The 26,945-nt window shown below is 49.1% G+C and overlaps 2 protein-coding genes across 2 annotated transcripts in view; one reads left to right on the top strand and one right to left on the bottom strand.

Moving 5' to 3' along the window:
- The window catches only part of VPS26C (VPS26 endosomal protein sorting factor C), a 541,728-nt gene that overhangs the window by 44,409 nt on the left and 470,374 nt on the right, over window positions 1–26,945 (bottom strand). The gene's annotated exons all lie outside the window — the stretch shown is intronic.
- MORC3 (MORC family CW-type zinc finger 3) lies at window positions 1,908–26,945 on the top strand. The gene is made up of 17 exons (XM_071567051.1): window positions 1,908–1,972; window positions 8,129–8,201; window positions 9,892–10,024; window positions 11,439–11,653; window positions 14,043–14,190; window positions 14,550–14,697; window positions 14,786–14,917; window positions 15,127–15,246; window positions 15,673–15,770; window positions 18,490–18,594; window positions 18,712–18,834; window positions 18,963–19,037; window positions 19,632–19,674; window positions 20,600–20,787; window positions 21,145–21,988; window positions 22,109–22,272; window positions 25,221–26,945. The coding sequence occupies exons 1-17, from the start codon at window positions 1,934–1,936 to the stop codon at window positions 25,372–25,374; spliced, it is 2,802 nt and encodes a 933-aa protein (XP_071423152.1). The 5' UTR covers window positions 1,908–1,933; the 3' UTR covers window positions 25,375–26,945.

Here is a 26,945-nt window from a genome sequence, read left to right as displayed (position 1 = left end):
CAATGTCTGACCACCCTTTCCATGGAGAAATTCCTCCTGAAATCCAACCTGCCCCTGCACTGGCCCAGCCTGAGGCCATTCCTGGTGCTCAGCTCTGCTCTCTGCAGGCAGATGCATCTCGTGTTGGTGTCTCCGGCGTTTGTACTTCTACATTTCTACCTTCCTTCTGCTTTCCCATGTGCAGGGCAGGGAATGAGCTGGGCAGGGGCTGGAGCAGCAGCTGAGGGAGCTGGGGGGGCTCAGCTCGTGCAAAGGAGGCTCAGGGGGCACCTTCTGGCTCTGCAATCCCTGCCAGGAGAGGGGAGCCGGGACAGGGGGTCGGGCTGTGCCCCAGGGCACAGGGACAGGAGCAGAGGGCACGGCCTCAGGCTGGGCCAGGGCAGGGGCAGGGGGCACAGCAGCAGGAATTTCTGCCTGGAAAGGGTGGGCAGGCACTGGCAGGGGCTGCCCAGGGAGGTTTGGAGTGCCCAGCCCTGCAGGTGCCCAAGGCAGGACTGGCCGTGGCACTGAGTGCTCTGGGCTGGGGGACAAGGTGGGCATGGGGCACAGGGTGGGCTGCAGGGGCTGGCAGGGCTTTACCAAGGTGGGCATGGGGCACAGGGTGGGCTCCAGGGGCTGGCAGGGCTTTGCCAAGGTGGGCATTGGGCACAGGGTGGGCTTCAGGGGCTGGCAGGGCTTTGCCAAGGTGGGCATCGGGCACAGGGTGGGCTGCAGGGGCTGGCAGGGCTTTACCAAGGTGGGCATGGGGCACAGGGTGGGCTCCAGGGGCTGGCAGGGCTTTGCCAAGGTGGGCATTGGGCACAGGGTGGGCTCCAGGGGCTGGCAGGGCTTTGCCAAGGTGGGCATCGGGCACAGGGTGGGCTGCAGGGGCTGGCAGGGCTTTACCAAGGTGGGCATGGGGCACAGGGTGGGCTCCAGGGGCTGTCAGGGCTTTGCCAAGGTGGGCATCGGGCACAGGGTGGGCTCCAGGGGCTGGCAGGGCTTTGCCAAGGTGGGCATTGGGCACAGGGTGAGCTCCAGGGGCTGGCAGGGCTTTGCCAGCCTCGATGCGCCTCAGTGTCCCTCAGTGCCCCTCCCTGTTCCTTAATGTGCGTCAATGTCCCTCACTGTCCTTCAGCGTCTCTCCCTCTCCCTCAGTGCCCTCCTTGTCCTTCACTGCCCCTCAGTGTCCCTCCCCGTCCCTCAGTGCCTCTCTGTCCCTCCCCGTCCCCCAGTGTCCCTCTCCATCCCTCCCTGTCTGTCCCCGTCCCTCCCTGTCCTCCAATGTCCCTCCCTGCCCCTCCGTGTCCCTCCCTGTCCCTCAGTGCCCCTCCGTCCCCCAATGTCCCTCCCCGTCCCTCAGTGCCCCTCCCCGTCCCTCAGTGCCTTCCCTGTCCCTCCCTGTCCCCCAATGTCCCTCCCTGACCCTCTCCATCCCATCCCGTCCCTCCCTGTGCCCCAATGTCCCTCCCCGTCCCTCAGTGCCTTCCCTGTCCCTCCCCATCCCTGCCCGTCCCTCCCCGTCCCTCAGTGCCCCTCAGTGTCGGCCCCTCCCTGCCCCTCCCTGTCCCCCAATGTCCCTCCCTGCCCCTCCGTGTCCCTCAGTGCCCCTCCGTCCCCCAATGTCCCTCCCCGTCCCTCAGTGCCCCTCAGTGTCGGCCCCTCCCTGCCCCTCCCTGTCCCCCGATGTCCCTCCCTGTCCCTCAGTGCCCCTCCCTGTCCCCCAGTGTCCCTTTCTGCCCCTCCTCGTCCCTCCCCATCCTTTCCCGTCCCTCCCCGTCCCTCAGTGCCTTCCCTGTCCCTTCCTGTCCCTCCCTGTCCCTCAGTGCCCCTCAGTGTCGGCCCCTCCCTGCCCCTCCCTGTCCCCCACCCCAGTCCAGCCCCGCCCACCGGTGGGCGTGGCCTCCCCCCATTCCCGCACAGCCGGAAGCGCGCGCGGGGCCGCGGCCTCAAGATGGCGGCGAAAACACAGGGCGGGATCCGCCTGAGCGCGGTGAGTGTGGGGGCACCGTGGGGGGACCGCGGGGGGACGCGGGGAGGGGACCGCAGTGACCACCCCAGTGCCACCCCTGCCATGGCACGGCCACCCTCCGTGTGCCGCAGGGCCGCTCGGGGTCGCTCTCCCAGCCCGGCCCGGCCCGGCCCGGCCCAGGCCCCGCAGCGCCCGCAGCTCCCGGGCCGGGGCGGTGGGACCGCGGCGGGCTCGCCCTCCCGAGCACGGGACCCTCTGCCTGCCCGCCGGGCACTCCCAGGCTCCGCTCCTGCCGCTGCCAGAGGCCTGGCTGCGTTCTGAGCCCCGCTGGGATCGCCGCAGGGCGGGCGGTGTCGCTGCTGCCCGGCCCGGCACGGGGACAGTTCGTGTTTGTGATGCTGCAAATCGAGTTAAAGGCGCTTTTTTAGGGTTTTTTTCCAGTGTTTGTGGCTTCAGCCGTCAGTGCCTGTAGGGGTCACCCGTAGTTCCAGACACCTGGCTCATCGCCGTACTTTGGGAATAGTGGAAAGCAGGAGGAGCAGAACAGGAAGTGTTTTAGTAAATATTGGAGTGTAAAAGGTGTGTCAGAGTGTTCTCAGCACCGCTGAAATTACAGAGTCCCCCAGGGGGGAAAAGACCTCCAAGGTCGAGCCCGACCTCTGACTGAAATTGTATAACTTTAACATCAACTTATATTACCTAAATATCCACTTATATTACCTGAATATCCACTTATATTACCTGAATATCCACTTATATTACCTGAATATCCACTTATATTACCTAAATATCCACTTATTTTACCTGAATATCCACTTATTTTACCTGAATATCCACTTATTTTACCCGAATATTCACTGATATTACCCAAATATCAACCTATTTTACCTGAATATCCACCTATTTTACCCGGATATCCCCTTATATTTTACCCGGATATCCCCTTATATTTTACCTGAATATCCCCTTATATTTTACCTGAATATCCCCTTATATTTTACCTGAATATCCCCTTATATTTTACCTGAATATCCCCTTATATTTTACCTGAATATCCCCTTATATTTTACCCGAATATCCCCTTATATTTTACCCGAATATCCCCTTATATTTTACCCGAATATCCACCTATTTTACCTGAATATCCCCTTATTTTACCTAAATATTCAGATATTACCCGAATATCCACTAATTTTACCCAAATATCCACTAATTTTACCCGAATATTCACTTACTTTACCTAAATATCCCCTTATTTTACCCGAATGTCAACTTATTTTACCCGAATATCCACTTATAGTACCCAAATATCCCCTTATTGTACCCAAATATCCCCTTATTGTACCCAAATATCCCCTTATAGTACCCAAATATCCCCTTATTGTACCCAAATATCCCCTTATTGTACCCAAATATCCCCTTATTGTACCCGAATATCCCCTTATTTTACCCGAATATCCACTTACAGTACCCAAATATCAATTTATTTTATCTAAACTTCAGTTTATATCACCTGAATAAAAATTGCCATGGCTGTAGAGGTGAACTCTAAACTTAATCACTTACCTGAAGTCTAAAAATTGCATTTTCAGGTCTTTAATTCCTCTGTTTGAAATCCCCAGTTTGATGCTTCATTAGAACAGTGTTCCCCTCCTCCTTTAAATACAGTTTTTGACATATTATTTGTCTCCTTGAGGGCAAACAAAAAAATCAGTGTTAATAATCAGCCTCTGCCACACACAGGTCAGGGTTTAAAATCACTCTCATGCTGAAACCACTGAAGTCTGGGAGGTGCAAGTGAGACTTTTGGGCTGAAACTGGTGCACTTTTGGTGACTTTCTGTGTTATTTTCAGGCTGCCCTGGGGTTTCCTCTGCCCCAGGCCAGGCTGAGGATTTGCATTCCGTGGGTTCCCAGTGAAAGTTGGGGCTTCTGGAGGTTTTTGCTCAAGTGCAGCAGCTGCTGAGGTGGTTTGGAACAGGCCTGTAAAAGGCTTCATAATCCAGAGGGTGATGGGCACAGGCTCTTCTGCCCTCTGGAAATCAGGAATATTTCCCAAAGTCTGGGAAGCACAACCAGCACAGGCAGTGGGAGGGCCTGGGATGTCCTTCCCACTCTGGACTTTGCCTCTTGCTCTGGGAGAAGTTTGGGGTCGTTGCACGATGAGGCAGATCAGGGAAGTGATCCAGGTTAATAAAGGAGTGGGGTTTAATTGGGATCTGTCTCCTGGTGTGGATCATTGCACAGTTGTGGAACTGGGAGGGAGAGGAGGGGAAAATTTGGGAAGTGATCCAGGTTAATAAAGGAGTGGGGTTTAATTGGGATCTGTCTCCTGATGTGGATCATTGCGCAGTTGTGGAACTGGGAGGGAGAGGAGGGGAAAATTTGGGAAGTGATCCAGGTTAATAAAGGAGTGGGGTTTAATTGGGATCTGTCTCCTGGTGTGGATCATTGCACAGTTGTGGAACTGGGAGGGAGAGGAGGGGAAAATTTGGGAAGTGATCCAGGTTAATAAAGGAGTGGGGTTTAATTGGGATCTGTCTCCTGCTGTGGATCATTGCACAGTTGTGGAACTGGGAGGGAGAGGAGGGGAAAATTTGGGAAGTTTTCAGGAGGGATTTCTCCCTGGAATGGGCTGCCCAGGGAGGTTTGGAGTGCCTGTAATTTTTGAGAGATAACCTTTTTATTCCTAAATATTTACTGGTTACAATTGTAAGAGATGCTTTTCCCAGAGCAGTTTAGTCATGAAAATATCCACAGTTTTTGAAGGAAGGGGAGGAGCCTCCAGAAGGAATTTGGCTGCACTTGGGTCTCAGGGAAAAAAAATGACATTACTAAACCAAACACAATTAGTAACAAAATATATTTGGCTCAGTGGGCAAAGCAACTGGATTGTCAAAGTGAGTTTTCACCAGGGAACAAAGTCTTACTGAACCTCAATTATTCATGAGCTAATTAAAGTGGTGCATTGATGAATGAAGTGGAAAGGGACAAATGGACTGGAATATTTCCTGGTGAGTTCATCAGGAATTAGGGAGTGGTTGCTGACAGCTGGGTGTGCTCTGAAAACTGCAAAAATAACGGCTTTAAACCACTGTGGTACAGTTTTTAAACCTGGTTTTGCCACCTGCCCTTGTTTCAGTGCCTGGCACGAGTGAGACCAGCTTGGTTGGGGTTTGGAGCACCCTGGGCTGCTGGAAGGTGTCCCTGCCCTTGTTTCAGTGCCTGGCACGAGTGAGACCAGCTTGGATGGGGTTTGGAGCACCCTGGGCTGCTGGAAGGTGTCCCTGCCCTGTTTCAGTGCCTGGCACGAGTGAGACCAGCTTGGATGGGGTTTGGAGCACCCTGGGCTGCTGGAAGGTGTCCCTGCCCTTGTTTCAGTGCCTGGCACGAGTGAGACCAGCTTGGATTGGGTTTGGAGCACCCTGGGCTGCTGGAAGGTGTCCCTGCCCATGGCAGGGGTGGAATGAAAGGGATGGGATGAGGGGTTTGCTTCCCAGGAAAAATGGACACTTTTATTGGTGGTGGTGTCAGTGCTGGTGACACTGAGGGGCTTTCCATCCTTCCCCAGCATTGCCTGGTGGTCAGGGCTGGTTCTCCTTTCTTTTCATGGAAAAGGTGATTAAACATTGGAAGGAGCTGCCCAGGGAGGTTTGGAGTGCCCAGCCCTGGAGGTGCCCAAGGCAGGACTGGCTGTGGCACTGAGTGCTCTGGGCTGGGGAACAAGGTGGGCATGGGGCACAGGGTGGGCTGCAGGGGCTGGCAGGGCTTTGCCAAGGTGGACATGGGGCACAGGGTGGGCTCCAGGGGCTGGCAGGGCTTTGCCAAGGTGGGCATGGGGCACAGGGTGGGCTGCAGGGGCTGGCAGGGCTTTGCCAAGGTGGGCATGGGGCACAGGGTGGACTCCAGGGGCTGGCAGGGCTTTGCCAAGGTGGGCACAAGGCACAGGGTGGGCTCCAGGGGCTGGCAGGGCTTTGCCAAGGTGGGCATCGGGCACAGGGTGGGCTGGATGATCCTGGACGGATCCCTGGAGGGATTTTCCAACCTCAGGGATTGTGTGACACTCACAAGGCTGAGTTGGTGCCTCTGGCAGAACCACAGTGGGGACTTTGCCAGGCCCATGTTGCTGAGGTCCCAGTAAGTTCAGCATTCCCAGTTGCCTCGTGTGTGGCCGGAGTTTTCCAGAGTTTCAGCAGAGAGCTGAGCAGATGCCAAATGCCTCAGTGTGTGTCCCTGTGGTGGGTTGGGGTTTTTAAGTGTCTGTGGGTTTGTTTTGATAAGGGATTTCGGGCAGAAAAACCCCATCAAGTTTCCAGTTTTTCCTGTTTTCCTATTTTGATCATGAAGCTCAGAGAACAGAGGAGCAGATGCTGCCAGGTCTGTGGAAGGGAAGGGAATGGCACAGGGATCTTGGGATCCACTGACTTCCTGTGTGGCAGAGAAACAACAGGAAAGATCCTTTTGAGAGTGAGGTTTCCATTAAAAGCCCACACGAGTTTTCTTTTGGCCTCTAAATTATTTGCAAGTGTGAGCTGGGGCCAAGTGGCTCAGCCTGGCTCAGAGGGGCAGGTTTTGCCAAACTGGAGTCAGAAAGCACAGATGGCTGTGAAGAACATGCTGTGTGTTCCCACTTGTGCTCTGGCTCCGTGGGGAAATGCAGGGATTAAGTTGCACTTGGCAGTGTGTCATGTGCTCCTGTGACCTGAAAATGGAGGGGACGATTCTTGGCTGTTGATGTTGATCTGAGCTAAGGCTGCTGTCACCCTCCTCCTGCTCTGAGACCTGCTTGGTGGCTCTGCAGTTTGATTTTAGCATTATTCCTTTCCACTGGTAAATGAACTTGGAGACTTGAGGTGGTCTTGCTTCTATTTAGACCTTACTTATTTTTTCTTTGTTTTATTTACACTTTACTGGCTATAACAAAGTGCTTCTCAGTGAGTAGTTCTGCCACAATTATGAAGTATGGATATGTGCACGGTTTTAAAATAACCTTTCTGATTTTATGTATATAATAATGTGGATTATATTATGGGTTTTGTGTCACTCAGAGGCACAGGGACTGCTTTCGGTGCTGTGTGTCCATCAGTGCTGCCTTTCCTGCCATCAGCACAGCTCTGCCAGCAGGGCTGAAGCAAATACCTGCATGGGGTTGTCTTCAAGGCCTTGTCAAAGTGTCACAGCACTTTCCTCAGGGATAATGCAAACACAGCCATTGGTTTCAGCAGTTAAAATTCCTCCAGACAAGTCCTTGAGTTAAGGGAAGTGTGTGGTTCAGTGTCTGGTTTAGTTCTGGGTTTTCTAGACTTTCGATCTGGGTGAGCCCAGGCTTTGAGGAGCTGCTTGGAGTGCTTTGGTCACTGACACCTCTGAGATACATCCCATAATCAGGTGCTTTATTGGCATATTCTCATCTGTGTGAGCCCAGGCTTTGAGGAGCTGCTTGGAGTGCTTTGGTCACTGACACCTCTGAGATGTATCCCATAATCAGGTGCTTTATTGGCATATTCTCATCTATGTGAGCCCAGGCTTTGAGGAGCTGCTTGGAGTGCTTTGGTCACTGACACCTCTGAGATGTATCCCATAATAAGGTGCTTTATTGGCATATTCTCATCCAATTCCAGTAGTGGCTGTGCCTTTGGTTCCATCGGATCATAAATAAGGATAAAATGTATGAGGTCAAAAAAGTGCTGAAAGAACAAACTCGGAGGGTCTGAGGGTGGTTTTGGAGCCGTGACAGGGGCAGTAAATCACAGAGGGCGTTGAGTGCTGGGCCTTGTTCAGATTAAGTTTTAATAGTTCTGGTTTAAGATTATGAGTTTTTAACATCTGAGAGTTTGTGCTTCTGCTACTGGATTTGAACTGAGGCTTTGATGTTTTCTGTAACCTCTGGCATGATTATACAGCAATTACTCCTTATTTTTATAAAGATTAAGAGACTTTGACAGGATGACAATGTAACTTATTCCCAGAATATGGTGCTGAATTCCATCTCCAAGAGCTGTATTAACATTCCCTTTAAAAGCTGTTAATAAGCCAGTATTTAAAATAAATTAAATTACAGCCTTTTGTAGTGTTGTACCAAACAGCTTCATTGAATGTTCCTTTGTTTAACCTCCTGTTTTCTGGCCCAGTGTCACTGGAGAGCACCAACTGATCCCTTGTTTGTGGTTTGTTTCAGCTCTGCCCCAAGTTCTTGCACACCAACTCCACCAGTCACACCTGGCCCTTCAGTGCAATTGCAGAACTCATAGGTATGTGCAACAAAAGCTTCTCATGTTTTATATTCTTCTCAGAAAACCTTTTTCCTTCAGGTAGGAGGAGGAGTTGAACCTGTTGTTTCCATTCAGAATCTTGCAGCTTTATTGTTTTCTACAGGCAGGTTACCTTTTTGTGGTGATCTGTTGGTTTTGAGTAGTTGACTGGGTGCCCCCAGTGTGCCTCTTTTGCACAGTTAGGGCATGATTTGCAAACTGACTTAACTGGTTCCTCAAAATAAAGGTGTGGCTTGGGAGGCCTTGCCAAGTTCATTGAGCAGTTTGCTGCTCCTCTGGTCACATATTCCTTCCCTTCCCCACAAAATTAACCCACAAAAGAAAACAGGAGTTTTTCTTCCAGACAACCCAGAGCTGCCAGGAAGGAGGAGACCAGAACCCCCTGGCTGTTTGGGGGTAACAATATGTTATGTCCCTTCAGCTGTTTTAACACCCCAAATGCTTCCAAAGTGTCACCTGAAATGTCCTTTTTTGTTAATGCTGGAACGTATTTTATGGAATCTCTCCCTGTGGCTGCAATTTGTGCTCAGTGTTTGTAGGAAGGAACCTCTTTCACATCCAGTAAATAGAAAGTTTAGTCTAAAGCATTTTGTGGTCCCCTGTGAGAGCCACCCCATGGCTGGGAGAAAGTAAATATTGCACCAGCTGCTTTGGGGGCAGGAAAGGAAACCAGAGACTTGCCTTGCTTTCATTTTCTGTTCTCCTGCCTGAGCCACTCAACTCCACCTACAGTTTTGTGCCTCTGTTCCTGTAAATAATAATAATTTATAACCATTTATAATAGTAATAAAAATATATGCAATCATACACAATTTACAACAATAAATCTGTAATCTCTGTGGAATTGTGTGTTGGTTTGGGGTGAGGTTCCCCCAGGTTTGGGGTGAGGTTCCCCCGGTTTGGAGTGAGGTTCACCAGGTTTGGGGAGAGGCTCCCGAGGTTTGGGGTGAGATTCACCAGGTTTGGGGAGAGGCTCACCAGTTTTGGGGTGAGATTCACCAGTTTTGGGGTGAGGCTCCCCAGGTTTGGGGAGAGGCTCCCCAGGTTTGGGGAGAGGCTCACCAGGTTTGGGGTGAGATTCACCAGTTTTGGGGTGAGGCTCCCCAGGTTTGGGGAGAGGCTTCCTGGTTTTGGGGTGAGGTTGACCAGGTTTGGGGAGAGGTTCACCAGGTTTGGGGTGAGGTTCCCCCGTTTTGGGGAGAGGTTGACCAGGTTTGGGGAGAGGTTGACCAGGTTTGGGGAGAGGTTGACCAGGTTTGGGGTGAGATTCACCAGGTTTGGGGAGAGGCTTCCTGGTTTTGGGGTGAGGTTGACCAGGTTTGGGGAGAGGTTCCCCCGTTTTGGGGAGAGGTTGACCAGGTTTGGGGAGAGGTTGACCAGGTTTGGGGTGAGATTCACCAGGTTTGGGGAGAGGTTGACCAGGTTTGGGGTGAGGTTGACCAGGTTTGGGGTGAGATTCACCAGGTTTGGGGAGAGGTTGACCAGGTTTGGGGAGAGGTTGACCAGGTTTGGGGTGAGATTCACCATATTTCAATGCAGCTGTTTCATCATAACATTTTGATTTAATTCGGAACAGTTAACTCTCTGACAGCTTAAAAACTTAACAACATCCTTAAACTTTAATTTTCCCTTCTAGTATCCCACCCTTTTTTGCTTTCCTGTCCTGCAGATAATGCCTATGACCCAGATGTGAGTGCAAAGCAGATCTGGATTGACAAAACAGTCATCAACGACAACATCTGCCTGACCTTCACTGATAACGGGAATGGGATGAACTCAGAGAAGCTGCACAAAATGCTGAGGTGGAGAACCCCTTTCTGTGAGAATTTCAGCTTCTGGTTCTGCCAGTACTCAGCTTTTACCCCTCTCTTTCATCCATAATTCACTCATTTTGTTCATAAACTCACCATTTCTGAAAGTCAGGGATTATCCAAGTGAGACTCCAGAGAATACAAATGCTGCTAAAACTTCCACACAACTTTCTCAGTGAACTTCCAATCTCACCATTTCCTTTTATCCTTTCTCTCAGCCCATTTAACTTTTCATGCACAGGTTATGCTGTGGAATCTCTCTGTGGTGCCTGTCAGTGGAGATATGGAGATTTTATTATTGTTATTATTATTAAAGACTGGTTTACTTTAAGTTAGCAAACAAAAAAAAAAGGGAGATTCAGCTCAAACCCTTTGGAGTATTAATGATAGAAGGTATTGTGAAAAACTGAGTGAATGATAATGTGACTTGTGTGTTTATCTTTAAATACTCTGCAAGGCTTGGATTGCTTGGATTGCTCTTTCTGCAAGGCTTGGGCTGCTCTTTCTCTTATTTTTGCAATTACCAGAGACTTCTGTCCCATTTCCTCTTTGGTTTAAAAGATTGTTCTGCCTGCAGATTTAAAATTGGGCAAACTTGGATTCAGACAGTTACTTTTCTGTGTTTGATGCCATCACTAACTAACAGCTAAATTCTGTGTTCCATATTCAATTCCTGTTTTATTTTTAGTGTAATTTGTAGTTACTAATGAGACACTTCAAACATTTTCTAGCAAATAGAGGGGTGGGAAAAGGAGTTTTAGGGGCTTTTGCTGGTATTTAGTGTGATAACTCTTAGAATCTCATAAGAATGCTTACACCTAATTCATAGAATCAGAGAATGGATTGGGTTGGAAAAGACCTCTGAGATCATCAAGTCCAACCCTTGGGCCAACTCCAGTCCCTTTACCAGATCATGGCACTCAGTGCCACGGCCAAGCTCAGCTGAAAAACCTCCAGGGATGGGGAATCCACCCCCTCTCTGGGCAGCCCATTCCAATCCCTGAGCACTCTCTCTGCAAAGAATTTCTTTCTGCTCTCCAACTTCAATTTCCCCTGGCAGAGCTTGAGCCCATCGTGCCCCCTTGTCCTATTGCTGAGTGCCTGGGAGAAGAGACCAACCCCCACCTGGCCAGAACTTCCCTTCAGGCAGTTCCAGACAGTGCTGAGGTCACCTCTGAGCCTCCAGGCAGATTCCATACTTGAAAGATGGGAGTAGATTTTCCTGATTTTTGCTGTGTGACTTCCAGGATTTTCTTCACTGTACGTGGTTTAATTGTACAGGAGTCCCCAAACAGAGAGAAATTCACTGTGTTAAGCTGAATTTGGCAGGTCCTGCCTGTGCATCTCTGGGTTGGGACATTTCATGGGGGTTCTTACCCTCCTGCCCTGTTCTCCTGCCCTGCAGCTTCGGCTTCAGCGAGAAGTCGGTGATGAACGGGCGTGTCCCGGTGGGGCTCTACGGCAACGGGTTCAAGTCGGGCTCCATGCGCCTGGGCAAGGACGCCATCGTCTTCACCAAGAACGGGGACACCATGAGCGTGGGGCTCCTGTCCCAGACCTTCCTGGAGGTCACCAAGGCGGAGCACGTCATGGTGCCCATCGTGACCTTCACCAACCAGCATATCCTTGCAGTGGTTCGGAGGGAAGGGCTGTGGGAATGGGCAAAACCTGGGGGTGACATCACCAGTGGGGCTCTCCCTTGCTGGTTTTGTGGGTTGGGATCAACCAACCTATCCTTGCTGTGGGAACGGGCAAAACCTGGGGATAACATCACCAGTGGGACTCTCCCTGGCTGGTTTTGTGGGTTGGGACCAACCAGCCTCTCCTTACTGTGGGAATGGGCAAAACTCAGGGGTAACATCACCCATGGGGGTCTCCTTGGCTGGGTGTGTGGACTGGGACCAACTAACATGTCCTTGCAGTGGTTCCCGAGGGAAGGGTTGTGGGAACGGGCAAAACTCAGGGGTAACATCACCCATGGGGGTCTCCTTGGCTGGGTTTGTGAGTTGGGACCAGCCTACCTATCCTTGCAGTGGTTCCTGAGGGAAGGGCTGTGGGAACAGGCAAAACCTGGGGGTAACATCACCAATGGAGGTCTCCCTGGATGGTTTTATGGATTGAGACCAACCAACATGTCCTTGCTGTGGGAACGGGCAAAACCCAGGAGCAACATCACCAATGGGGCTCTCCTTGGCTGGTTTTGTGGGTTGGGATCAACCAACCTATCCTTGCTGTGGGAACGGGCAAAACCTGGGGGTGACATCACCAGTGGGGCTCTCCCTTGCTGGTTTTGTGGGTTGGGACCAACCAACCTATCCTTGCTGTGGGAACGGGCAAAACCTGGGGATAACATCACCAGTGGGACTCTCCCTGGCTGGTTTTGTGGGTTGGGACCAACCAGCCTATCCTTGCTGTGGGAATGGGCAAAACCTGGGGGTAACATCACCCATGGGGGTCTCCTTGGCTGGGTTTGTGGACTGGGACCAACTAACATGTCCTTGCAGTGGTTCCCGAGGGAAGGGTTGTGGGAACGGGCAAAACTCAGGGGTAACATCACCCATGGGGGTCTCCTTGGCTGGGTTTGTGGGTTGGGACCAACTAACATATCCCTGCAGTGGTTTCTAAGGGAAGGGCTGTGGGAACAGGCAAAACCTGGGGGTAACATCACCAATGGAGGTCTCCCTGGATGGTTTTATGGATTGAGACCAACCAACATGTCCTTGCTGTGGGAACGGGCAAAACCCAGGAGCAACATCACCAATGGGGCTCTCCTTGGCTGGTTTTGTGGGTTGGGATCAACCAACCTATCCTTGCTGTGGGAACGGGCAAAACCTGGGGATAACATCACCAATGGGACTCTCCCTGGCTGGTTTTGTGGGTTGGGACCAACCAGCCTATCCTTGCTGTGGGAATGGGCAAAACCTGGGGGTAACATCACCCATGGGGGTCTCCTTGGCTGGGTTTGTGGACTGGGACCAACTAACATGTCCTTGCAGTGGTTCCCGAGGGAAGGGTTGTGGGAACGGGCAAAACTCAGGGGTAACATCACCCATGGGGGTCTCCTTGGCTGGGTTTGTGGGTTGGGACCAACTAACATATCCCTGCAGTGGTTCCTAAGGGAAGGGCTGTGGGAACAGGCAAAACCTGGGGGTAACATCACCAATGGAGGTCTCCCTGGATGGTTTTATGGATTGAGACCAACCAACATGTCCTTGCTGTGGGAACGGGCAAAACCCAGGAGCAACATCACCAATGGGGCTCTCCTTGGCTGGTTTTGTGGGTTGGGATCAACCAACCTATCCTTGCTGTGGGAATGGGCAAAACCCAAGGGTAACATCACCAATGGGGCTCTCCCTGGCTGGGTTTGTGGGTTGGGACCAACTAACATATCCCTGCAGTGGTTCCTGAGGGAAGGACTGTGGGAACGGGCAACCTGGAGGTGACATCCCCAATGGAGCTCTCCCTGGATGGTTTTATGGATTGGGGTGAATGAACCTGTCCTTGCTGTGGGAATGGACAAAACCTGGGGGTAACATCACCAATGGGGGTCTCCTTGGCTGGGTTTGTGGATTGGGACCAACTAACATGTCCTTGCAGTGGTTTTGGAGGGAAGGGCTGTAGGAACAGACAAAACCTGGGGGTAACATCACCCACAGGGGTCTCCTTGGCTGGTTTTGTGAGTTGGGACAAACCAACCTATCCTTGCTGTGGGAATGGGCAAAACCTGGGGGTAACATCACCAGTGGAGGTCTTGGCTGGGTTTGTGGATTGGGACCAACCAACATGTCCTTGCTGTGGGAATGGGCAAAACCTGGAGGTAACATCACCAGTGGGAGTCTCCCTGGTTGGTTTTGTGGATTGGGAGTGCAAGGGAGGCTGTGATTCATTAAAGCCTTTAAGCAGGAGCTCTGAGATGTGCAGTGAGACCCCGGGGAGTGAGTGCAGAAGTTTCCTCATGCTCTGAAAGCTCGAGTTTGTTCCCAGTCTCTGTCCTTGACACGCTGCTCACGACAGATCAGTGACCCAGCAGAATCCAGGAACAGCCTCAAGGCCATCCTGACACATTCCCTGTTTTCCACTGAGGACAAACTACTGGCAGAGCTCGATGCCATCATAGGGAAAAAGGGAACCAGGATTATCATTTGGAATCTTAGAAAGTAAGATGAAGCCCAGTCTCTTATAGCTCTCTTAGTTTACATTTTCTTTCAGTTTGTGCAAACTTACAGGGGATTGGAGGATTTTTTTTGTGGAGTAACTGGAAAAGGCTGTGGGCAGTTAACTCCAACTGGGAAACTGGACTCCAGAATTTGGTGTCACTTCACTGGTATTCCTTGGCTACCAGATGGGACTGCTGAACTTTGTGACTCTCAGTAAATCTGTGAGGAAAACCACTATGGATCAGAGGAATTCCCTTTTTTTTTTTTTTTTTGCATCTTTGGGATACCCACCACGACATCTTACCTTGTATTAGCTTTGCCCCCCATAATTAGTGTGTTTGTCAAATCTTATTTCTTAGAGACAAAAATGGAAAACCAGAGTTTGATTTTGACAAGGACAGATATGACATCAGAATTCCAGAAGACTTGGATGAAACAGGCAAAAGAGGATATAAGAAACAAGAGAGGCTGGACCAGATTGTTCCAGAAAGTGACTATTCACTCCGAGTGCGTATGAGATTGCTTTAAAATTGGCTCAATTTTTGGAAAATGGAGGGTTTATGGTTTTTATTTTAATTTAATGTATCTTTTGTAGGCTTATTGCAGTATTTTGTACCTGAAGCCAACTATGCAGATCATCCTGAGAGGACAGAAAGTGAAGACACAGCTGGTTTCCAAAAGCTTGGCCTTCATTGAGCGTGACATTTACAGGCCCAAGTTCCTGAATGTATCCTTGGCCAACATTTACATTGTGCTGGTTTTATTTGGGGGTTTTGGTGTTTGTTTGGGTTTTTTTTTCATTATACAGACATACTGAGGGAATTAAGTGAACATAAGAAAGTTCCAGGACCCAGTTTAGAATGAGCACTCAGAGTCACTCTATTTTTTAATTGTTTCATGAGATGAACCAGATTTTTCCTTAATGTCTGGTAAAAGGCTAGAACTGTAAGAATTACTTTTGGATTTAACTGCAGAAACAAAGATCATTATGGAATAATGATGTACCATAAAAACAGACTCATCAAAGCCTATGAAAGAGTTGGCTGCCAGTTAAAGGTAAGGGATGAAGGCTCCAAAATATTTTAACACCTTAAGAAATGATTGTCACCTGAAAGCTGATTTTAAAAAAGGATACAGATGGAAAAAAGGACATTGAAGTATCCTTGATAAAACCACATTTTTAGTGTGTGCAGCAGTTAAAAATGGTATTAAATTCTATGCATTTGATTTATGTTTGGTTTTGAGGCTGTTTGATACACAAAATACGGGTCTGATTATGTCTCAGGACAAAAAGAGGAGTGGGTGGAACAGAGGACTTTTTATTTGGGGGTTCATATCAAGATTCTCTGCTTGGAAAGGAGTCATAAGCCAGAAAATCCTTTTTCCCTGGTGTAGCTGTAGTTAATAATTACTCTGACAAACCCTTGCAACATTGGCATGGAATGTGTGTTGGTTTTCCTGACAGACCTTGATTTCTTGCAGGCAAACAACATGGGGGTCGGTGTGGTTGGGATCATCGAGTGCAACTTCCTCAAACCAACTCACAACAAGCAAGATTTTGACTACACAAATGAATACAGGTATTTTTGTCTAGATTTCCTATCCAGTAGTGTTGTTCACTCTGAAACACTTGATAAAGGCTTCCTCTTTTCTAAACAGGAAGAATGAAAGCTGATGGTTATTGCCCAACCCTGGTTTAAGTGCAACCAGCTTCTTCTCTGCCTTTTTCTTGTGTACCCCCTCCTTGTTCCTCCCTGCTCCTCCTTCCCTCTGCACGTGTTGCCAGAGTTCCACTGACCCTTTCCCAATATCCCAGACTCTCACCTTTGCATCCTTAGCAGTTGCAAAATCCTGGGTTTGCAGCAGTTTGTTGCTAATTAGTTAATTAGCGTGACTTGCTGGGTTTGGTTTTGGTTCCTGTCTTTGTTCATGCTAATTGGTCAGGTTTGATGACCCTCTGTGTTTGTCTCCTTCCTTTTACTTATCTTCCCAACTGAAAAAATGAGCATTTTTCCCACTCCACATGTCCATACCAGTGGATGTGACTGACCAGGCTGGTTCCTGTCACCCCATCACTCAGGTTTGTCTCTGTGTTCTCGTGGCTGATTTGACCACGTAAAGGAGGAGACACTTTGTTCCCATGTGCCCCAACACTCAGTTTTTCACATGCATCTGCAAGTTGAGGGTATTGACTTGCAAATTGAAGCTGGAGAGAATCATTCAGCACACACGGAATTGGGTTCTTACCCAGTGGGTGTCCCTTTGGCAGGGGACAGGTCCAGTCTGTCAGCAGATCCCAGAAGTTACCATGGAGTCTTCCCAAACTTCTCCCCATCCTTAACTCACTTTTATACTCTCCTTACATTGGGAAGGAGTTTGAGTGACTCAGTCATCCATACTTTGGTTACTAATTGGTGTAAAAGTCTCTCAGTTTGCTCCTAAATATATAGTCAATAAAATCTGGAGTGTGTGCTGTGTTGTGTTGTGTGGGGAATCATCATGGAACAGATTCCCTGCATCCCAGCCACAGATTCCCCGCATCCCAGGCACAGATTCCCCGCATCCCAGGCGCAGATTCCCCGCATCCCAGGCGCAGATTCCCCGCATCCCAGGCACAGATTCCCCGCATCCCAGGCACAGACTCCCCGCATCCCAGGCACAGACTCCCCGCATCCCAGGCACAGACTCCCCGCATCCCAGGCACAGACTCCCCGCATCCCAGGCACAGACTCCCCGCATCCCAGGCACAGATTCCCCGCATCCCAGGCGCAGACTCCCCGCATCCCAGGCACAGACTCCCCGCATCCCAGGCACAGACTCCCCGCATCCCAGGCACAGACTCCCCGCATCCCAGGCACAGATTCCCCGCATCCCAGGCACAGATTCCCCGCATCCCAGGCACAGATTCCCCGCATCCCAGGCGCAGACTCCCCACATCCCAGGCGCAGATTCCCCGCATCCCAGCCACAGATTCCCCGCATCCCAGGCGCAGATTCCCCGCATCCCAGGCACAGATTCCCTGCATCCCAGGCGCAGATTCCCCGCATCCCAGGCGCAGATTCCCCGCATCCCAGGCACAGATTCCCCGCATCCCAGCCACATTCCATCCAGGAAGCAGCACCCGCATGTGTAACTTCCATACTGTTGCACCTTCTGTTTCAGTGTGAATGTACCGTCCCACTTTGCTCTGATTTTACCCCCACACTTACAATGTGGGCACTGTGATACCACACTTGAAAGGGCTTTTAGAAAGGTTTTTCTGCCTGGAGTGCTCCAGGCTTTCCAAATTTTCCAGCCCAAAACAGAAACATGGATGTGATGCTGTAATTTCCTGGTCACTGTAAGGTGAGCTGCACCTCTTCCTTCTCCAGAAGAGGGATGTGATCCCATCACTGCTCCTTTCTGCCCTCCTGGTGCTTCCTTTCTCTGGCACAGAAATCCATGACTTGGGTGGATCTGGATCCAGCCTCTCTGGGTCAGGCTGGTTCATGCACAAACACTTGTGTTAGTCCAAGGGGTGGTGGAGGTGTTGAAATCAGCCAGGCAGGGAGGGACCGATGTGGTTCCTCAGCACTTTGTTTCTCTGAGGTGAACTCCACACGCCGACAAGAGGCAGCCCTGACTTCCACCTCACCCACAGAGCTTCTTGTTCCTCCTCACCCCTCCTGTGTGTGCCAGCTCTGGTGGCCACGGAGTTGCACCAAGAGCTCTGAGCAGGAAACAAACCCTGCTAAAAATTAACTTGGCTCAGCCTGGCCTGTTCCTGTGTAGACTTCACACTGCGTTGAGGTGTTTGCAATCTCATTGTAGTGAAGCCACACATCAGCTTGGAGCAGCCATGACCCTGCAGTCAGAGTGGGGACAGACAGACAGATACAGCCAAAGCCAGGGCAGGGGCTGGGCTGGCAGAGGAGTTTGTGCTTTTTTGTCTTCTCTGACTGAGGTGGAAGTGGTGAGGCACCTTCAGGCTTTGCACGGTACATGAACAGCATTTCTGAACTGAACACTCTGGATTTCAGTCGTTATTTCCAGTAATGGCTTTGCTGACAAACATGATTCCACACAGTTCCTCATTTCTTCAGCTCTCTAAAGGCAAAAAGATTCTATAAAGCTTCCTAAAAAAAAAAAAGAAGGAAAAAAGAGAAGGCTTTTAGAAAGTTTGGGGGTTTTTTCACACTGTTGTACAGTTGGAAACATCAGAGTGTTCATACACTTCCTCTGCCACTGGAGTTTATAAAGGTTCTTTCTGTGCTAGAATTGGGTTATTTCAGGTGGTCTCTTAAAATCTTTTCCTTGTAGACTCACCATAGCAGCACTGGGAGAGAAGCTTAATGATTACTGGAACGAAATGAAAAGGAAGAAGAACGAGGAATATCCCTTGGCTCTGCCCGTTGAGGAGATCCAGTGAGTACCATGCACTGTGCCAGCAAAGGACTTCACCTCCTGTTGTTGTTGTTGTTTTCCACTCAGTCATGGGAATGAGCCTTTCCTGTGCCAGGCCTGATGTTGTTTCCCCCCCAGGAAACAGCCAGACCAGACGTGGGTTCAGTGTGACGCGTGTCTCAAGTGGCGGAAACTCCCGGACGGCATCGACCACTTGCCGGAGAAATGGTACTGCTCTTTGAACCCTGACCCCCAGTTCAGGTAATGCCACATTCCAGGGAATCCCCACATTCCAGGGAATCCCCACCCCCTGCTCCTGGTCCCCAGTTCACCACTGGTGATGTTAAGCTCTTTCTGCTGTGGGTGTTTCTCTCCCTTCCCTGACTCAGGAATTGTAACGTGCCAGAGGAACCAGAGGATGACGATTTGTTTCATCCAACCTACGAGAAAACGTACAAGAAAAAGTGAGTTCTGGAGACCTTCTTGCAAAGGTCTCAGCACCAGAAACTGCTCAGGGGAGGGGTGCAGCAGACTGGCTTCCCATCCAGCTTTGGGGGACTTTGTTCCATAGCAATTGGCAGTGTGGGATTAGTCTGGGATGTTCCAGAAGCAAACTGGGAGGGCTGGGAGGAGACCTTGGCTGTGGAACTGTTACTGTCAAGGTCCGTGTTGCAGCAGCTGAGTATCTCACTTTATGTATTCAAGAATAAGAGGATTCTTGACAAGATGTGTGGAAAAAAACCTGATTTGGGTAATTTTAATGTTGGTTTATATTCTAGAATTAGAAGTTTGGGTTGTTGTTTTGTTTTTTGGGTTTTTTTTCAATTTTTTTAAAAATAAATCCTTATCTGAGAGGAAACTTGTTTGAAGTTCAGCCAACTTCAGGCTGCAATAGCAGAAGAATTTAATTCAACAAACAATAACTACAGCTGTATTGTATCTAGCTGAGATAATGAGTATTGTGTTTGGTTTTAGATTTGGGGTTTGGTTTGCTTTTATAATGAGTAAACAGTTTGAATCTAAGTTCTTCATGTATGTTTTTCCTCATTGCTGTGCAGAGACAGGGAGAAGCTGAGGCAGAGGCTGCAGTACAGCCCACAGGTAACTCCTGAAGCTGCTTGGAAAGTGCCCTGGTTTAACATCCTGTTTTGCTGGACAGGCTTTGCTGACCACAAGTAACCCCCAAATCCCCATCTCTGCTGTCCCCTGATGGGGAATCCACCAGTGCTTCCCATGCAGCACTTAGGGAAGGGTTGGAGAGGGACAAAGGCCTCTCACCAAATAGTGCAGAAAAGAGGTCAGTCTATTTTCAGCTGGTTTTATGAAATGGCACCTAATTATTGGAGGGCATTTTGTGTGGAGAGATGTGATGGGGCTATGAAAGTAAAGATGCCCTGAAAAGTGGGGCAGGGGGTGGGGGACAGAGGGGCAGCAGCTGCACTTGTGCAAGGAGGAACTCAAACTCTAATTAAATGCAGATGCAAATCAAGGTGGTTGAGTAATGAGAAATGTAGATTGTAGCCCTGGATCAAATTTTCTGAGGGTGATTTAGTTTAAGTGGCATTTAGAGTCAAGTGCTGACCTAAGATCTCTTCATTTCTAGAGAAGGTCACAGGTGCTGTTTTAACTTCAGTGTGTTAGTTTTCCTGCCATTAAATCTCCCCAAGTGCAAAGGTAATTTCTAAAATTAGTGCTGATTTTGGACAAACTGAGTTAACCATGAGCAGCTTTAGCAGGGGTGTCTGTCCCATCCTTTGTGGGCAGATTTCAGACAGAGATACAACCTGAGGAAACCTCTTGCCTGGGATTCTGCACAGGACTTCCAAATGAGAAAACTGGGATTTGCCATGTGGAGTCTAGTTAGGCTTCCTTACTGCAAAGTCCTGAGCCTGGGTTCAAGGAGACCCTTGTATACATAAATGTCAGTCAGAATTGCAGGTGTTAGTGTATAGCTAGAACTTAAATCTGTTCTGAAGAATCTACTAATATCTGTTTATTTTCACTCTTAACTTATGTTATCTTATAGATCAATAGTGAAATATTTTTAAAAACATCTGTTTCTTCAAGTAAAGACTTCAAAACATTCTCAGCTCTGAGTGGAAAGGAAGCTCTTCCAAGGTTACTTTTACCTAAATCATCAGATGCTTCTGTCAGAAGATCTCTGCCTGTTTTAATAAAAACAATATCCTCACCTCAGTCGGACCCTGATAGCAGGTTGGTGCACCTGTACAGAGGAGATTCCTATTCCTTTCTAAAATTATTAGCACTCCATGCTATTAATGTATTTTTGGCTTAAGCTGTGCTGGTTCAGGATTGGGGTGTGGGGATGTTCCTGGAAATACTGACTCTGTTTCCAAACCATGTGAGAAGGTGGAACTCAGGGTGTGCACTCAGGCCCTTGTTTCTCCAGGAAAGGCATTTCCTGGGGCTGCACATCCTCCGATGCCCTGCAGGGGCACGTCCCTCCCTAGGGATGGAGTGGGAGTGTGATTGGTGCTTAGAGAAACACTGAACATGGTTTGAAACAAGTCTCTGTCAGTGCAATGCTCAGTTTAACGTTGCCCTTCTCAGCCTCAAGCGGAAGACGCCGAGCTGTGCGACACCCGTGTCTCTGAAGACACCTCGACTGAGTGACAGAACACTGAACCACCAGAATAATGATGATGATGATGATGATGAAGATGTCATTATTTTAGAGGAGAGCAGCACTCCAAAGCCTTCGGTGGATCCTGATGTTCCCGTGGTCAAAACTGAATGTATCAATTTGGATCAAGAGGAGAAGCAGCAGGAAAACAACGACATGGGAGAGGTTTGTGGTGCAGCGTCTTCGGAACAACCCAGGAGTGACCAGCTGAGCTCAGCAACACAGACAGAGCTCCCAGGCCTGGTGGTTAAAAAGGAGGAGGTGGAAGATGAAATCCCAGTCCAGGTTCCTGGGGCAGGGGTGGAAACCCAGCAGAGTGTTCACAGCGTTCCCGAGGCAGCTGCGGAGACTGAGAATGAACTGAAAAACCAGCTGCAGTTGTTGCACAAAGAGAAGGAGATGTACCAAAGCAAGTGTGAGGAATTAACCAAACAGGTAGAAACACTGGAAGAGAGGCTTTTAGAAATGAATAATAAATATGTAAAAAAGGAGATGTGCCATCAGTCAACGGAGACAGTTTCCTTGTGTGAGGAGGAAAGTGTTAATAACGGGAGGAGCTTGGCAGAAGTGACAGTTCTCTACGAGCAGGCCTTGGGAGAAATAGCAAAGCTGAAGGAGCAGTGCAATACCCTGCAGAACCTGAAATCAGAGTGCAGCAGCTGTGCTGATGGGGAGAGCAGGAGCGAGGTGGAGGAGATGGCCGTGCAGCTGGACGAGGTGTTCCGGCAGCTGGACAAGTGCAGCATCGAGAGGGACAGGTACAAAAGTGAGGTACGTTGTGACAGCAGTTCATCCTCCCAGCCAACACCTCGAGTAGTTCTGGGCACAGTTCTAATGCACAAGGTGTTGTATGGCTTTTATAACTTTTTTTTTTTTGGTCTTTATTGCCAGATTGAGCTACTGGAAGTGGAAAAAAATCAGATGGCCTGTCAGTGTGAAGAACTCAAGGCAGAACTGGCCCAGTTAAAAGCTTCAATTCCACAAGCAGTAGCACATGCAAATGATTCTACCACCAGTAATGTAGAAGAGACTGTAAATTTTTCTGATGGAGAAAGGTATCAGTTTTGTTCTTTATAGATGATATTTCAAGCAAGATTTTTGGCTGTTTGATTGTTGTATCTGAAACATTTTCACGAAGGTTTATGTTTGATAATTGTATAATAAAATGTGATGCTTGGAATTCTTTTTTTGCTGCCTCGTGTGACTCCAAACTCAGTGATGTTTTTTCATCAAGCATTTTATGTAATTTCTGCTTTGTGTATTTGTGTGAGCAGGGTTGGCCATGGCACAACAGAAATGCCATACTGATACTTCTTAAAATATCAAAAATGTTCTGTAATTTCTAGACAGGAGTTGCAGGCTAAGGAGCCAAAACAGAAGCAGGGAAATGGAAGATCATTAGCTCGTGCTGTGTGATGGACTTCCCTTGTAGAGTCTGTTTTTCATTCTTGAATCAACAGTACTGGACTGAAAAAAAGGGTCCTGGGGTTTGAAACTCACTGTCCTGTAAGAACTCCTTGCTGCAGGCCAGCCCTGTGGAATTGGGTTGTGTCCAGAGTGTATCTTTAAATAAATGAGGGTTTGAACTTACAAATAGAGAGCTGGCACCTCTTGGTAAATAGAAATAGCACCCACACAAAAGGAGAAATAGAAATAGCACACACGTCAGAAGGAGCTGGCCCAGGGCTGGAGAGTTGGTCTCGCAGTCTCTCCTAAAGGTTGTGGCAGTTGACATTCCTGATTCCTGCCTTTTCCTGGGAAAAGGCAGTTGTTATGCCCCTGTAAAGGACAAGCACAACTCCAGGCTGGTCACTGTAGCCTCAGTCCCAGGGAAGACCATGGAACAAATTACCTGGAAAAGCACCTGCAGCCCCGTGGTAGTCAGAGGGATTAAGAACAATCAGCATGGAGTGACTGAGGGCCAAGTGTGGATCAAGAGCAAGGCCAGGAATTATTGATGTATTTGCACCCCGAGTGCTGTGTCCAGTTCTGGGCCACTCACCCCTCAGTTCAGAAAGGACATTGAGGGGCTGGAGCTTGTCCAGAGAAGGGAATGGAGCTGGGAAGGTTCTAGAGAACATGTCCTGTGAGTGAGGAGCAGCTGAGGGGGCTGGGGGCTTTGTCTGGAGAAGAGGAGGCTCAGGGGGGACCTCATTGCTCTGCACAACTCCCTGCCAGGAGGGGGCAGTGAGGGGGGTCAGGCTCTTCTGCCATGGCCCAGAGGAAAGGGGGAGAGGAGATGGCCCCAAACTGCACCAGGGCAGGGGCAGAGCAGAGATTGGAAACAACTTCTCCCTGTCAGAGTGGTCAGGCCTTGGAATGAGTGTCCCAGGGAGGTGGGGCAGTCACTGTGTCTGGGAGTGTCCCAGAGGGGTCTGGATGTGGCCCTTGGGGACATGGATTGGGGGTGATCCTGGTGGTGCTGGGGGATGGACTGGATGAGCTCAAAAGTCTCTTCCAACCTTGATGATTCTGTGATTAATGGTTTAGATGACAGAGCAAAATGAACTCAATAAAATTCATCAAACTGGAGAGGAGGGCAGAGCTGCTGTTGAGTGACCCTGAGAAACAGGGAAAATGGGCTCATAAAACTGTCCTTAAAATTCAGCCAAGGCACCTGCAAAGTCCATGCAGGTGAACAAGATAAAGGCCACTCCTAGGAAAGCAGTTTGGGAGGAGGTGACCTCAGCACTGTCTGGAACTGCCTGAAGGGAAGTTCTGGCCAGATGGGGGTTGGTCTCTTCTCCCAGGCACTCAGCAATAGGACAAGGGGGCACGATGGGCTCAAGCTCTGCCAGGGGAAATTGAAGTTGGAGAGCAGAAGGAAATTCTTTGCAGAGAGAGTGCTCAGGGATTGGAATGGGCTGCCCAGAGAGGGGGTGGATTCCCCATCCCTGGAGGTTTTTCAGCTGAGCTTGGCCGTGGCACTGAGTGCCATGATCTGGTAAAGGGACTGGAGTTGGACCAAGGGTTGGACTTGATGATCTCAGAGGTCTTTTCCAACCCAATCCATTCTCTGATTCTATGAGGTGCCCCGTGGTGGTGGTGGAGTAGAAGTGGAATGTGAGGCAGCAGTGCACTCTTGTGGTGGGAGAAACCAGTGCCTACTGGGCTGTACTGGCCAGAGTCCAGCCAGCAGCTGGGGAAGGGACTCTTCACTGCTCTTGGGCGCTGCTGAAGGGTCACCAGGCTGGGCTGGGCCCAAAGCGCCAGGCAGAGAAGGGGAGGCTGAGGGAAAGAGCCTTACAGAGAGAGGGATACCCTGGAATCCTGTGACTGAGAGCATGGAGGGGTGAGGCAAATCTCTTGTCATGAGCACAGGGATGGGATGAGAGGGAACAGCCACAAACTGCAACCGGGGAATTCCTGTTTAAATGTTAGAGAAAGAGGGTTTTATGGTCAGTCCCTGAGAAAATGACTTGGGGGAAGTTGTGAAATCTCCATCTCTGGACATTTTCCAGAAGGTCCTACTTTGAGTAAGCCCTGCTTGGAATGTTTGGCAGGAGTGGAGAACGAGCTGGGTAATTTCCAGACCCTCCTTTCAATCTTAAGGAAGACATTTACCCACATGAGAAATGATCTGCCAGCATTTCATTTGATTTTCCTGTCTTGCTCCTGACTTATCATTCCTAAAAGAATGAGTAAATCTGTGCAGGACTTGGAAGTAACTTCCACCACCAGTTAGTTGGGATATGACAGCTTTGGGAAAACTGGTTCCTGGAGATGGTAAAGGATTGGAGGGTGCAGAGAAGGGACAGCTCATTTGAAAGGGATTTGATCAGGAAGAGGACAGAGCAGGGACAACCAGGAAAGAGCAAAAGAGGAGGCAAAGCACTTTCCCAAGACTAGACCTCTTAAACAGCTCTGCAGTTTGAAATGCATCAGTTCTGTGCTGGTTTATGGGAGTCACACCCAGAGCCTTTCCCGTGCAGCTCTGTCAGATGAAGAACTCTGTGTTTGAACACAGAAGTTCATCTAATCATGCTGAATTCTTTTTCCCCAGCCTGAAACTCCGCTCTCTGCGAGTGAACGTTGGACAACTCCTGGCCACGATCCTGCCTGACCTGGACCTGCAGCAAGTCAATTATGACATTGATGTCGTGGATGAAATTTTAGGGCAAGTGGTAGAACACATGCATGAGATCAGCAGTACTTAATACCTTCCTGTGTCAGCAGAGTGTTAGTTGCTCTTCCATGATCCCCTTTCTGGCGGTTCCCAATTGTATAGAATGTTCCTCACATGATCTCTGTGACAGTTTGATCCAAATGTATAGACTGGACATGCTGAAATGTTTCCTTCGCTCCCTCTTAAAGGAACACTGTCCATATTGACCAACCCTGAGGTACTGAGTTAAGGATTTTGCTTTTGAAATGTATTTGTAATTAAATTTGCAAATATTTTTACCATTAGAAATCTTAATACTTTTCTACAGAAGCTTCTTCCTTGACTTTGGCTCTTCTAAGAGCATTAATAGTCGTGATTGTTTCCTCTACTAAAGTGTCAGTAGTGGAATATCTTAGAAATACAATAAAGAACTTCCTTGGTGTCCCTGCCAGGCAAAGCTCAGCAGAGCTGTTGGGTCCTACGGGATTGTTCCGTTGCTGCCAGCAGTGTTGGCTTTGCATTCATGGCCTGGAAAGGGAAGCAGTAGGTGCAGATGTTGCTGTCTGGGTCATTTTTGTGTTTTAGTACCAAAAGAGGAATGATTCCCTAAGGGTTTTATCCTGAAAACTGGTGATAACTGTTTGAATGGGAGCCCTTGGCAAAGGAGGGACATTTCCTTTGCTGGGGTGTGAAGTACAGAGTGAGCCAGAGCTGAGAACATCCACATTTCCCAGGTTTAGACATCCTGGATTATAGGCAAGATAAGGGAGTCCCTCTTTGCCACAGGTCCCCTTTCAGAGTTCTGTGCTCAAAATGCTCCCATTTTTCCATGGGCCTGGGAAAACCTCCTGGAAGAAACAGTCCCAAGAGCAATCAAAGGCTGTTCCAGTGGGGACAGCATTCCCAGCCAAGGGCAGGGTTTGCTTTCCCAGGCACCACAAATGACCAGCTGGGGGGCAGAACCAGCAAATCCACCTTGGACTGAGACTGTGCTGGGATTTGTCCCCCAAACAGCCATCAAGAAAAAGGATTCTTCTAAACACAAAAACCAAATGAAAAGGGAAAAAACAAAAAGCAAGTTCTGGAGGTGGGAATTCCTAGGAAGTGTCTTCTTTGGAACAAAGCCAACCCTTTTGGCTGTTGCACTGCTCCTGTCCTGAGTTCCTCACCTCATCTTCCCTGTGCTTGCAGTTCAGTCAGTTCCTTGCCATGAACAGTGTTTTGGTTTTAAGACCTTTGTTTAAATATGCAAGGAGAAATGGGGGGTCTCATTTTTTTAATGGGGGGCTGTAACAGAACTAGGGATAACTTTTTAAAGTTTCTTTTTTCCATTTCTGCTGGGTAGTTTTCCGTTTCTTCATCATTATTTATTCTGTTTGATCAGGCTCTGGTTGAATTTCTTGTAGACAAGTGGCAGATGCAGCACATGTATATCTCAAATCTGGTAACATTACAATGTACATTTACACTTTGGAGAAGGGTGGGCTGATGGAAATGGCTTTTATCGACTTGTTCAAATGTATTTTTTGTAAAAAATAAAAACTGAAACTCTAAGTTTGCAGGATCAAAACTGGTATGTGATGAAATGCAATGGGTTTGCTTGTAAATAAATACTGTGCAGAA

The sequence above is a fragment of the Pithys albifrons genome, chromosome 1 (assembly GCF_047495875.1).
Source record: "Pithys albifrons albifrons isolate INPA30051 chromosome 1, PitAlb_v1, whole genome shotgun sequence".
Taxonomy (NCBI): domain Eukaryota; kingdom Metazoa; phylum Chordata; class Aves; order Passeriformes; family Thamnophilidae; genus Pithys; species Pithys albifrons.
The sequence above is the reverse complement of the archived record's forward strand: the minus strand, read 5'-3'. Positions and strand labels throughout refer to the sequence as shown.

Coding starts and splice junctions, on each gene's coding strand:
- MORC3 (XM_071567051.1), top strand. CDS start 1,934: ATGGCGGCGAAAACACAGGGCGGGATCCGCCTGAGCGCG. Junction 1,973..8,128: donor GCGGGATCCGCCTGAGCGCG/GTGAGTGTGGGG, acceptor GGTTTGTTTCAG/CTCTGCCCCAAGTTCTTGCA. Junction 18,835..18,962: donor AACCCTGACCCCCAGTTCAG/GTAATGCCACAT, acceptor TCCCTGACTCAG/GAATTGTAACGTGCCAGAGG.